Raw genomic sequence first — 13,179 nt, 5'->3', positions numbered from 1 at the left:
CTCCCTGGCCATAGTAAAGAAAGATGCCTTTGGGGAAGTCAAATTCAAGATTTAAAGTTTCTACCTAATTCACTAAGGTTTTTTATTTTTACTGGGATTCCTTTAAGCATAAAAGGATATCTTTTTTATTTGCTCTCAGTTATTTTTTTATATATTTTCTTCTAGCAGAAAAGCTTCATTCATTTGCCTAACATGAACTAGTGACATACACATGAAATACACACCATTGATCACAAATGGGGAATAAAATTGATTCCAAGTTTGTTTCAGGGAAGGAAGGTCATCTGTGTATAAATTTGAAAATACTGCATAACTAAATGGTAAATATTGTACCGGAAGTATGTCAAGTATCATGAGGACTTAGAGGGGGAAGGAATCTCCAGTTAGGAAGGTAGTGTTTAATTTAATCTATAAGATATGTCAAGATGTACTTAATAGGTGTTTAAATGTCATATTTTTCTTTCTGTGTTCTTTGACTTATAAATAATATATAGTTATTATGAATTAAAATTTATTAGAAATAAATTTCTATATAGTTGGTTCTGTTATACAAGACTGTATATTACTGAATGCAGTACTGGAATATTCTCAGAGTTGAGGTCACCAAGGCTTGGTGGCCGCCAGGATTTTAATCTGTCTTTGTTTGCTGTGCCATCACTGCGCTTGTCACTGACCATGTGCCCTGTTCCTTCCATTGTCTTCATTTGTGTAGGTTCTTCATCACCACAAAATTCAGATGATGAGCAAAAAGTGAATAATTTTATAGAAAAGGGTATAGTATCTTTATTTTAAAGTATCTTCTTTTATACTTAATTCATTTAGTTTACTCTGAATAGATTTTGACATTTTATATTAAAATATTATTTTCAGTGAAGACCAAAAGCAGAAAGTTTTCCAAGATGGTAGCCAGTGATCTAGGTAGGAAATAGAAATTTTTATTTTGTTTCTAATTGTTGCTCTATGCAATGCTAACCAACAGCAGAAACTGATCCAGTGCATTGCATCTTGTGTGTTAATTTGTTATTCCTTTGCCAAATAATAATCTTGGGGCTATGTCTCTTCTTAATGCATTTGGGAAATAATTCTTAAAATCAGTTAAATTGGGTTTGTGGCTCTTTCTCTGAACTTACAGTGTGAATTATTCTGTTAACTTTTGCTTTGTTTTAAAATAAAGCAGGGTTCAATTTATGCTCTAAATACCCAACTGACATTCATGTTAAACTGAATCAGCTTTTCCTTTAGAGTTTTACTTGTATTTTTTGTGCCCTTACTCCCATCTCTCATATTTTTAAGGTCTCTTTTCAAAGAAACAATTTTCTGAAAGATGGCATTTTTCAGTCTATAATCAACACTGGTGTCAGGGTGTTTGGCAGTTTCGTACTAAACACCTCCCATGCATGAAAATCTTTATTCTACTCTTGATGTTTTGTGCATATTTTGTAATGAGTGACTCGGTCTAAGATCCTTGAAGTTTAAAGCCTAAAATGAAATATATAACCACCAGGCTTGGAAACATAATCAAATTAGAATTGTCTTATTTGGTCATAAAAATTTAAGGATGTTCAAAACTTTGAAAGTCTTGACAAAATAATATATAGAAAAGCCCCAGTTCACCTTTGACTTAACCATGAAACGTTCATTATACAGTTAATATGTTGTTGCTGTATTTTTAATTTTCACTACATCATTGCCACATCTGTTTTGATTTTTGTTTTTTCTTTTTATATTTTTGGGGTTGTTGGGCATATGTGTATGTGCATGATCATAGTATGAGAAAATCACCTGTGTGTACATGCGTATGTACACATACTTGCACACAGGACAACCTGTTTGTAATTCCTGAGGAACTATCTACTTTTTTGTTGTTCCTTTTGCTTGGCTTGGCTTGGCTTTGCCAGAGACAGTGCCTTCCTCTGGCCTGGAGCTCACGAAGTAACTAACTGGATTGGCCAGCCAGGAAACCCCAGGATCTCTTTCTCTGCCTGCTCAGCTCAGGGACTGTCAGTGCACAACACCATAGCCAGATTTTCTATGTGGGTTCTGGGAATCGAACTCAGGTCCTGATACTTGCAAGGCAAGCACTTCTACCAAGCAAGTGTTATCAACATCCCTACCACATACTCCTCTAATGTAGTTAAGAGGATGAGTTTTCTCTGTGATTGAAAGAGGTTTGCTTTCTCTCACTTCATAACCTTGAATATGTGGTTGAATTTTCAGAAATTCCTGCAAGAAAACCCTTGTTTTCTTAGCATTGTAAATTGAACCCTGTTTAGATAGATTAATGGTGAATGACTGTTAGTCTTCTGGTCAATCTTAAATAAAGTGGTTTATTCTTGGGCAAAGGGCTTCTTATCAATTATTTACTCTTCATTGTGGTTTTCTAGTAAATCTTTTGGTAATAATAATTAAATCGCTTTAATTATGTATTAATTTTGCAGCTAATTTTCTGTATAGCATTTTGTATCCTGTTGCATTCCAGTTCTGTCAGCACCGTAGAAGTTCTTTTCTACAGCGGTTTTTCTGTGTGACTTATACTGTTAAATTGCCTGACAGGAAAGAATTTGCTGATGGTTAAATTCATTAATGTAGCCTCTGCCTGACGTCTTTTATACTGCAATATAGCTTTATTAATGTGTACCTTCCCCTTTTTTCTGTTTCAAGTAGATATGTGACTGGAAATATTTGTGTTCCCATATTTGAAAGACTTCATGAACAATTATGCTAGGCTAGACAACACGCGTGGAAGGGTAATACTTGGATACTGTTCATTTCTTCTACATTCTTTGTGTTTTTTCTTTCTGTAATGCCAACTACTTTAGGATTGCTTCTTAGAAAATAAGTTGACTTTATCCAGCTTTCCAAAGTTATACCAGTGTGTGACTCTTCCTAACTGTTTTAACCAGGAACATTTTCCTCCTCTGCAGTATCTTTATTGTACATTGGAAGATTTTGTCGTGTGTCTTTCTTGATTTAACAGTTTTGGTATATAAAAATAAAGCTAACATCTCAAGATTTTCCCTCTTCAAATGGAGTCTGCCCCAAATTCCATTGTGAAGGTTTTGTGGTTGAAATGTTCTCCATTAGATATGTAATCTCTAAAAAAAAAAATACTATATTACCTTTCTACATTACTATATATTTTATAATAATAATTACCACAAAACATGCAGCTAGGACTTGGATCTGGAGAGGTGGCTCAGATTCAGTTAAGAGCACTTATTGTTTTTGTATAGGATGCAAGTTCAGTACCCAGCATCCACATCTAGCCCCCTTCCCACCTCCAAAGCCATTAGGTACATGCACGCAAAGCACTCATACACACAGAAGTTAAAATATGTTTCTCATCTTAAAAATAAAAACCACTATGGCTCCTTCAGCATCGCCAGCATAATGCAGAACACTCACAGACAGGTTTTAGGTGACTTTGCAGTAGCCTTGAGAAATAAGATTCAGACTCACAGCTGGAGACTGATGAGAGGACTGCCTTGGGTAACTGACGGAATTGCATTGTTCTTAAGTTTCACATGTTGAAGAATAATTGGTGGTGGTGCCAGAGATTGTATGTGAGTTGCTTGAGCTGGTACAGGGTGCCTTTCATACATTAGAATTATTTTTAAATTTATTTCATTGAAATAATTGTTTTTCATACAGTATATTTTGATCATGTTTTCCCTTCCCCCAAGCATAGAAAATAAACCTCTTTTTTTTCTTCCTTATCATTGCCTTGATAGCAGAGGAAGATGGCTCAAGCGGCTTTTTAAAATAATTATCTAGTGTCATTTCTAGCTCTGTCCCAGCACTTAGTGACCTCAGGGACGGTTATTTCTGTGTTTACAGATGAGGGACAGAGTGTGAGTTAGCTGTTGGCTCCACAGCCAAATCACAGAGCAGAATGTAAGCCATTGTTGGCACCGTGTGTATATAATATGAAACATATTATTTAATTCATTGATAGATAATCTTGTTATGGACCTGATCTGATACACAGTAATCTGGGAAGAATGGCTCATTACCAAATTCTGTGTGTAAGTTTTACAAGGTTTTTATAATAAAGTTTATAAAAATGTAAAATACATTTATTGAAAAGCAACAGCAAATTCTGTCTGAATACCAGATCTTGTCCACCACTTTGGCATCATTGCCTAAGCATGTTATATAGTTCTTAGAAGTCTGTCTCAAAGACAAGGCTCAAGACAGTGAACAAGAGTAAACTGGAATACACTGACCCCTGAACCCAAAGCCCCACTTCATCTCTTGGCTCCTTTTTGGCAGCTACCCCAGGAAATGGCTCTGGCGATGACTTCTTCACTTTTGTGTAAGAAGAACAACCTTTAAAGAAATTAAAGCAGAATATAATGCAGTGACATCATGCACAAAGGAAGGTACATACATTATTTCACATGCAGCGTGCTTGCATCTTCATGCTGTAGTAAAATCTTAAAGACCAGTAATTTTCAAATAAACACCTTTTCTTTAACTGTTAATGGTTTCCATAAATCATTTAGGAAGTATTGTCACTGTTTTTATTTACTCTTCATTTACATTTTATAAAGATTTTAAGTGAGAAGCTACAAATAACAAATAAATGATAGTTTGGCTTACATAGAAATGGTTATACATAGAAATATTATGTATATACATATATATAAAATATTCCAAGATATCCTTGTGTATAGTCTATGATTCATATGCTAGCACTATTTGATAAGAAAATCAGAATTAACTTTCGTGGAAATTCCCATTTGATGATTATCCTGTTTCATGCCGTGCTAAAAGTAGATTTCTAGTTGGATCCCATACTCTTGTCTTAGCTCCAGGTCCATTTTAGTTTCTGTGTGTCAAGAAAGATGACCAAATTGCCTGAATGTGTGAAACCAGGGCGAGGGGGAACAATCTTAGAAACTAAAGAATAAAGATTCAAAATTAAGCTATTTAGTAAGTATTGTGGCAAAACAAATAGAAATACAACTCTGTTTTTAATGGACACCTCTCTGTGTTATTCTATGGCATTGGTTGATGGAGAAGATTATACCTCAGGGGCCCCTTATCTCTCCAATTCTAAGAGCATGGATATTCAGCCAATGGCTCATTTCTCAGTAAAGCCTGAAGTAATTTTTGAGTCAGTGTAAGTGACGTGAGTGCTGGTACCTGGTCATGTGCTCTTTTTATTGGTTCTTTTTATACAAGTCCTGATGGCTCTAACACAGCTTCAATTTCCTCTCTCTGCCTTTATTCTGTAGACTTTAATAAACCCTACAGCTTCAGTCCTCTCACCCTTGTTTTTCTCAAGAAAGAGATACTGAGAAAAGCTAAATGCTGTGTCCACACTCTTCCTCCCTATGCTGTGTCCATGGTCTCACTGGGTGGTGCTGACCTCAGGACCAGCTGAGTTGGTGGACACTGGGTTATAAAGTTCTACAGTTAAAAAGAGTTTGGAGACAAAGCAATTAGCAGAAGTACATAATTAAAATGTTTTGAGAACTGTAACAAGATGATAGTGAATAATCTTCCTAGTCATTGTATGTGTTTTTTTATCTTCTTGGTATTAAAAAACTTTTGGAATTGGATCATCTGAAGAACTGCTAGAGAAATATTTACTATACTCAATATTTTATATAATAAAGAAATCATAGTGCTAGACAGAAGTTTTTATTTTATTGGAGAGATTTGTTTACATTTCTAAAGATATTTGAGATTATATGAATTTCTTCTAGTGGAAATCCTAAAGAAAGCAAAAGTATTTAATGAAATTCAGAATTTTGTTGCTAAGAAAAAAATTTAGCAGGACCACAAGTCTGATTGTTGAAAGTAATAATAAAACATTTCTAATTAATAAAATGTTCATTTCATGTAAATTACTTCAAGAAAGATAAACTTGTTATTTATAACAATCAGTTGTGATATTTCTTTTTTTTACATATCTATTGAATTTTGGATTTGAAATGAACTTAAAAGGTTGAATTAGGCATTGTGGCACACACCTTTAATCCCAGCACTTGGGAGACAGAGGCAGGTAGATCTCTGTAAGTTTGAGGCCAGCCTGTTCTATGGAGTATGTGTGTTCCAGGACAGCCAAGACTGTTACATAGAGAATTCCATCTCAAACAAACAAACAACAATAAAAAAAAAAAACATTTGAGTAATGCATGAAATTCTATACGTTTGTCTTAAAGGTCCCTCGCCTCTTTTACTAGAAATGTCATCAGGTTTAGGGTAAGGAAGCATCACAGACACAGTAACAAGTGATGAATGAACACATTCACATCTGAGAAAGGGTCCTAGTGGCTCATAATAATCTGACCAAGCAGAGTAGTGGTGTCAGAGAGATGGCATAAGGGTCTTTTAAAAATTATTTTTGAGCTATATAAGCCTGATTTTTCTATTTCATGCTACTTATCTATCCATATTGGACCTGTGGTATCTTGGGAAAGCTGCTGTGAATTCTTTGAAAGTATTGACATAATAATATTGTCTTTAGAGCACTGTTTGAGGGACACAGTGTCTTCTGACTCTAAGCATATTGTACATCAAATACAATAGCACCCAGGTATATAAGGTCAACAGCTATGGTTATCTTCAGCTACTTTGATTGTGTGTTACCTTTTATCTCTTGTCTCAGATTTAGTAAGCTGGTGAAGATGAGACAGCTGATGGATAAACGTGGCCAGTTGTTTTGTTAGAACATTCTAATTAGCTTAGTCAAGCTAAGAAGTAACACGCTGACTCTCTTCCCCCACCCTAGGACCTTTCCAGCCTACCTAATGCCTTTTCCTAACGTTGGATTTGTGGTTTTTTTAGATGTGGAAGTCATGTACTGTGACTGGATTTCTCTTTGTTTATATGGCGCCCTTGTGGACTAGCAGGGTCTGTGCTTTAAGTATCTCCTAACCGTCCCACTGTAACCAAATGTGTGCATTCGTGTATTAACCACTATTTTTTTTCAAACTTTCCCATTGGGAGCACTAGTCTATGCCGCATGCCATACCACTAACATAATAGATGTAGCAGACTGACTCCTAACCTTAAACCACTTCCTAAATGAAGGCAATAACTGATTTTGAGGATGGAAAGTGAATTCCATGAAACTTATGGATGAAGTTTTGAAGTTTCTTTTATATAAAAGGACCTGTATTGATATTTTATATAAATACAAGAATTTTAGATTAAGTATGACTTTGTGTTTTTCTCACTAAAATAGAAATGGAAGTATTAATTTATGTCAAATAGTGATTCCATCAAATATGTTTATTGCATAAATACTTTTATTTGTTTAGCGATATAAGCATGTCTTATATTCTAAAAATTAACTTTAAACGAAAACAAGGAGTCCAATACCCGTGAGCTAGGAGCTAGGAAAATGTTCTGTCATGTGCCCTAGCTTGTGCTTGTGGCTGTTGCCTCGTCTGCAACACTTCCCTCTGAGGAGCGGCCATGCTCCGTAGTCCTGAGCAGTAGCTGTTATAAGTTTAAAATGCTGCCTTGAAGTAAGAGCTTCAAGCATACAAAGATATTACATCAAGTAAGTACACACTTTTAGAAATTTTTTAGAAAGATTTATATTCCACTTCTGATATGATTATAAATGTATTTTAATTATCTCAGGATCTAGATTCAGTAATAAAACTATTCACTTCTCTCTTGAAAATCAGTTGCTATGATAAATATCAGTCAAATATTTCTCAGAATTTTAAAAATTTATTTTGTTTTTCAGCAAAGATGTCAAGGAAATTAAGCTTGCCAACTGACCTAAAGCCCGATTTAGGTGAGTAGAATAAATATGCAAAGTAATTGAACTTCATAGTAGGAAAGTGGAGATCAGAATATTACAATTATTGTAATGCAAATCCCACTGAAAGTCAATGTTACAATGATCCCTGATGTAACACCTTTAAAAATAGTATTTAGGGTGCACACTCAGGCAAGACAAAATCCATATTTCCTTGCTTCTCTTGCTTTTTTTTAAGTAAAATTTTCTCAATTTTAGATTAGTTTTTACTAAAACTGTTTATATCCCATTTTTTCAAAAACCATTTTAAACTCTACAAACTTAATTTTATACTAGTTTAATATTTCTGAAATAGATAACCAGTTTTTCATATAGAACAAATTTCTTATTAAACATTGTCATTGTTGACTTCGATAGTAATTTAGAAATACTCCCTTATAATACTTTATGTAGCTCATTTGTTCTGAAGTCAATGGGAAGGATTCCATCTACACACTGTGTTTAGTCTGTCTCGGAACGGCTCCCAGGCTTTCGTGTAGTGGAATGGGATTGTAACAAGGGAACAAGATCCATGTAGTACAGGTGAAGCCACATTTCTCTCTAGACCCCCTCCCTGAAATGCCTGTTTGGTTTGGTGGAAGAAGTAGCAGTGAAGGATGCTTTTCCTGACTGTGGTCTTAAGGATGACTGCACCGTTTTCCTTCCTCTGTGCTCACTAGAGTCCTTGTCAGACTCAGGCATCAGACTGAACACAGTGTGTGGGTACCTTCCCATTGATTCCATAGTGAATGAGCTACATAAAAGTATTATAAGAGAGGATTTCTAAATTATTGTCAAGTCAACAATGACAGTGCTTAATAAGAAATTTGTTCTGTATGCTATAACATACTAACTTCAGCCTCTCACTATTTTCCTTACCTCTGTTGTACTGAGAAGCAGCACGTGGTAATCAGTAGAGGCCTGTTATATACATAGCTATCATCAGTAGGAGTTCTGACTGTAGGAAATCCAATTTAGTAGAATTCTACAGTACCACTCTTAAAGGAGAATGAAATTAACTGTAGAATATAAGCTAGCTCCTGTTTCCAGAAGAGCAATGTCCTTTATTATAAAAATGAACATCTGAGTGCCATGTAGATGTAGGTATATGTGTGTGCATTTGTGTGTGCGTGTGTGTGTGTGTGAGAGAGAGAGAGAGAGAGAGAGACAGACAGAGAGACAGACAGAGACAGAGAAGAGAAAAGAGGGAGGGAAGGAAACATGGAGAGGGAGAAAGAGAATTGTTAAAGAATAAGTTAATTAAAAACATTTATACTATATAAACTATATAAACTATAGAAGTAAAATTTATAACTAAAAAAAATGAAAGTCATAATTTAAACTCAAGCATTTTCTCAGACTTGTACATGTTTGTTCTAGAAGAGGACCCAGGATTTTCATCACACATTTGGAGAGGCTCATGGTTTCAGTAACATTTAATATTGCCAGTTAAACTGACTGTGAGTCTTTCAGTATCTTTAAAAGTCTCATATTCTCAAGTACTCATTTTAAAGTGCTTTTTAAGCTAGTAGAGTGTGTGTGTTTGTGTGTGTGTGTGTGTGTGTGTTTATGTCTATTACAATAAACTTTTTTTGGTTTTTGTGAAACAGGGTTTCTCTGTGTAGTCCCAGCTGTCCTAGAACTTGCTTTGTAGACCAGGTTAGCCTCAAACTCACTGAGATTTGCAGTCTCTGCCTCCCAAGTACTGGGACTTAAGGTGTGTGCCGTCATTGCCTGGCACAGTCAGTTATTTTTAAAACACATACTATCTGTCAAATTATACAAATCATTTAGTCAATGTGTGCCCACCCTGCTTTTATAAGCCTCTTTAGACCTCTTTAATTACTAATTAAATAGTGACAGTATTTTTCAAGGTGATTATGTAGATTCAACAAAAATGATGATATATAATATTATGATCATACCTGGATTTTGGCAAGCCTGGTTCTATTCTAGCAATTTTTATTTCTGTTCTTCATACTAGAACTGCTAAATATTTTCTAATAGTCCTTTTGTTATCCAAGCTTTTAAAAGTTGAGACAAGAAAATCCAGAGTTTGAAACAAGTCTAATCTATACACTGAGGCAATGTCTCAAATAAACAAATTAATTAACTGTTCTATTTCGTTTAGCTTGCTCACTTTCTAAGAATAAATCAAGTCACAGATACCCATACCAACTGACTGAATACGTGGAGTCATGTTTCATGAAACACTGAGAATTCTAACTTAATTTTAAACAGTTCTAGGTAGATGACAAATAGGCAACTGATGTCCATCAAGGTGGAATTTTGTCGTTATGACAAATCCATTTTTCTCATATTGATATAGCCTGAGGAGTTTTTCTGGTGATATAATTTTTATAGGTAACTCATATAGTAAAAACTGCTATATAGTTTAGAATTTTGAAATTAAATCAGTCTATTAAATTAATACACTGTATACTTCACTGAATTAACATTCAAAATTTAAATTATTTTTTTTGGTTGAACTGCCCTATAATTTTAACAAATATGTCATTTTCCATCTGTTAGTTTACAGAAATTTGTACTCTCAACTTTTCTTGTAGCATTACTTTCCATTCTTATCACTAGGTCATAACTAAATTTGTCTGTCATTTAGGTGTATTGTTTATGTAACAAAATATATCATCATTGGAAAATACATTTAAATTTTAATTTTGAAAAGTAACTTTGGAGATTTGAAAACGTTCATAAATTCTTATAGTTAGTATTTTTATAAATGTTACAGATGATATGGGAATTATTTTAATTTCAAATATTGTTCGACAATTCTGAAGGAGCTTTGAACAGGCCCACTCAAGTGTGTTTCTATGATTGTCTCTGTTGTACAACACATTTATTTTCAAATACATCTAATAAAAGCTTACAATTCAAAAAAATGAAATGAAATTTATGCCCTGGCAATGCTGAAGCATGCATGGGCAGCCTGTATGTGGCGGTTCTGTTGAACTTGTCCACATTGGGTTTCGTGATCTAAGTTGATGAGGACGACTGACCAGTTCTCTTCCTCAAGAGATCACCAGATCTCATTACAGATGGTTGTGAGCCACCATGTGGTTGTTGGGAATTGAACTCAGGACTTTAGGAAGAGCAGGAAGTACTCTTAACTGCTGAAATGTATTTATTGATTATGGAAAATTTTGTTTCATTTACATGAAGGGCTTTAGTTATATTCTGTTGCTGTAACAAAATACCCAATTCTTTAATAAAGAGTTTATTTATTAATAATTTTTATTTTAAATATTTGCTCACTTGGCACCCTCATCTGCTTCTTTCTTTTGGTCAGAGCTTTCTGGCTCTCATACAGTGTATGATATCAGAGTGGGCAAGTGTGTCAGAAGGACAGATCATGTGGTGGCAAGGCTAGAAGTGAGACAGACAGGGGCCAGGCTTACTGTTTGTTCTCCAGTACTTCTTGTGCCAGCCAGACCAGGATTCCTTGAGAACTGCATGCATGTCCTCTGTGGGCCCTGCTCCTAAAGGCCTTGTCGTGTCAGCATTGCCACTCTGGGGACGAGACTCCCAGCCATCCGTGTCAGGGTGACACTCACTCTCTCCACACAGGAGCAGTCATCTTTTCCATCGTGGTGTCACCTGTCAGAGAAGTACAGACCTTTGAACAAAAGAAAGGCAACGTTCAGAACCTGCAGTTAGATATGGCCCTGGCTGATGTAGAAGCTTCTAGTGAGGTAGAGGCTTGCTATCATCAAAATCTGCCACATGAAATTGTTGGGGAAATATTTTCAATTTATGAGTCTAAATTTGTTTGCAGGAAGCCCATGGAGTATCAGGATTGCGTTATACTTTTTTATATTACTAAAATACACCTTAGAAAACTTCCCTGCACTTTTAATTAATAACATTAAAAAGCACTGAAAGCCGTGATTTCAGAAGTGAGGTGCACTAGGATTGATTTATGGAGGCCTCTGGGAATTTTAATACACCTAATGACACCATTGAACAAAATGGCTTAAACTATCGATTATAGATCCATCTTTAGTAAGTGTTTATTGAATAAACTTCATAAGTGAAACATTAGAAAATTCTGCAGAGCATCAAAACACTGCACTACAGCAGTCTTAGAACAGGAAAAAAGACAGATCAGAAATAGCTGTGGGCCCCATTATTCTGGGACAGCTGAGGGAGAGAACAAGCCCAATAGCTCAGAGTCAAGGGCAGAGTGCAAATGGATGGAGATTTCTGTCCGTCTCGCCCACTCCCACTGGGCCGATTTCTCTCTGCCCACCGGGTCCCTCCAACCACTTCTGAAATAATCACTCAGAGGCTAGTATATTAAATATAATTGTTTGGACAATGGCTTAGGCTTCTTATTAGCTAACTCAGACAACACCCAATGGCTGGTACCCCAAAAGTTATTGGCCGAATGAATTCCCACAACAGCAGAGGCCTAAAGAATGGCAGAGATGACAGCTGGTGCTGGTACTAAAGGGTCGGACGCAAGGATCTTCAGAAGATCCCAAAAGTTAAATACAGGTTAGGTTTGGAAAAAAACAGGAGTCTCCACTTAGATTCCATAATGAACTAAAGAGGCTTAACATCGGAGACACAGCCAGGAACTTGTGCTCGAACTTTGTTGACAGGCTCTGGACGATCATAGTTAGACTGAGCATGATCTAATAGACAAGTAGGAGCAACTGAGGGATGTTTTTAATCACAGTAATTATAATTGTGCTATATAAAACTGAGATGTATTAGCAGTGAGAAACTAAAGGTGGCGTTGTCAGTCTAGGTAAATGAAGATGAGAACGCGAATTTAAACTAATGGAACTAGATTGACAGCAGAAAAGAAAGGAAACAATATGCCACGGGTCTTAGCATCCCCACTCTGTGCAGGCACAGTGAAAGCATGGAAGGCGGGTCGGGGCCTGTTGGTTAAGGTAACCTGAATGTCACCAATGTCAGTGGAGTTTGAAGCTCTGTTGATGATAGGATTTCTCAGGACACAAAGCAGAGAGAGAGCATGCCTGGTAAGTGTTTGGGCATGCTCTCAGAGAAATGAGGCCAAGGCTTCAGATGGAGTTAGAATTAAACCTAAGAAGCTAGTGGAAGAAAAAGTAGTGAGTATAATTTTCAAATAGATCCCTCAGGTTCTGGGGAAGGTTCAGTAGACAGAAAACCCGTGCAGCAGCGCACAGCTGTCATAACTCCGTATCCAGGTGACGGCTGCCCTCACGGACAGACATTCAGGCAGGTTAAAATACAGTGGCCGCAGTGCTACAGTCAAACGTGAGTGGAGAAATACGCCTGGCATTAGAGTGAGCCAGATGCCACGTACACATTTGGAAGCCAAATTCCGTAGATAAATATTTTCTATTCAAGGGAAATGAGGGAAATTCCACTGGTTTTTAGGGTGTTCATGTGAACAGACTGAG

At 36.0% G+C, this 13,179-nt stretch overlaps 1 protein-coding gene across 5 annotated transcripts in view; it reads left to right on the top strand.

Annotated features, from left to right (window-relative positions):
* Positions 1–13,179, top strand: part of Stxbp5 (syntaxin binding protein 5) — a 138,639-nt gene that overhangs the window by 112,788 nt on the left and 12,672 nt on the right. For 2 of the 5 annotated variants that reach the window (XM_038338741.1, XM_038338740.1), the window contains exons 20-22: positions 713–772; positions 871–918; positions 7,712–7,762. In XM_038338741.1, the coding sequence (XP_038194669.1) occupies positions 713–772; positions 871–918; positions 7,712–7,762 (159 nt within the window). The remainder of the gene's footprint in view (positions 1–712; positions 773–870; positions 919–7,711; positions 7,763–13,179) is intronic. The other 3 variants (XM_038338744.1, XM_038338743.1, XM_038338742.1) reach the window with 2 other exon arrangements.

Source organism: Arvicola amphibius, chromosome 8, assembly GCF_903992535.2.
Source record: "Arvicola amphibius chromosome 8, mArvAmp1.2, whole genome shotgun sequence".
NCBI classification, from domain to species: Eukaryota; Metazoa; Chordata; class Mammalia; order Rodentia; family Cricetidae; genus Arvicola; species Arvicola amphibius.
Note: the sequence above shows the minus strand (reverse complement) of the source record. Positions and strands in the feature narration are given on the sequence as shown.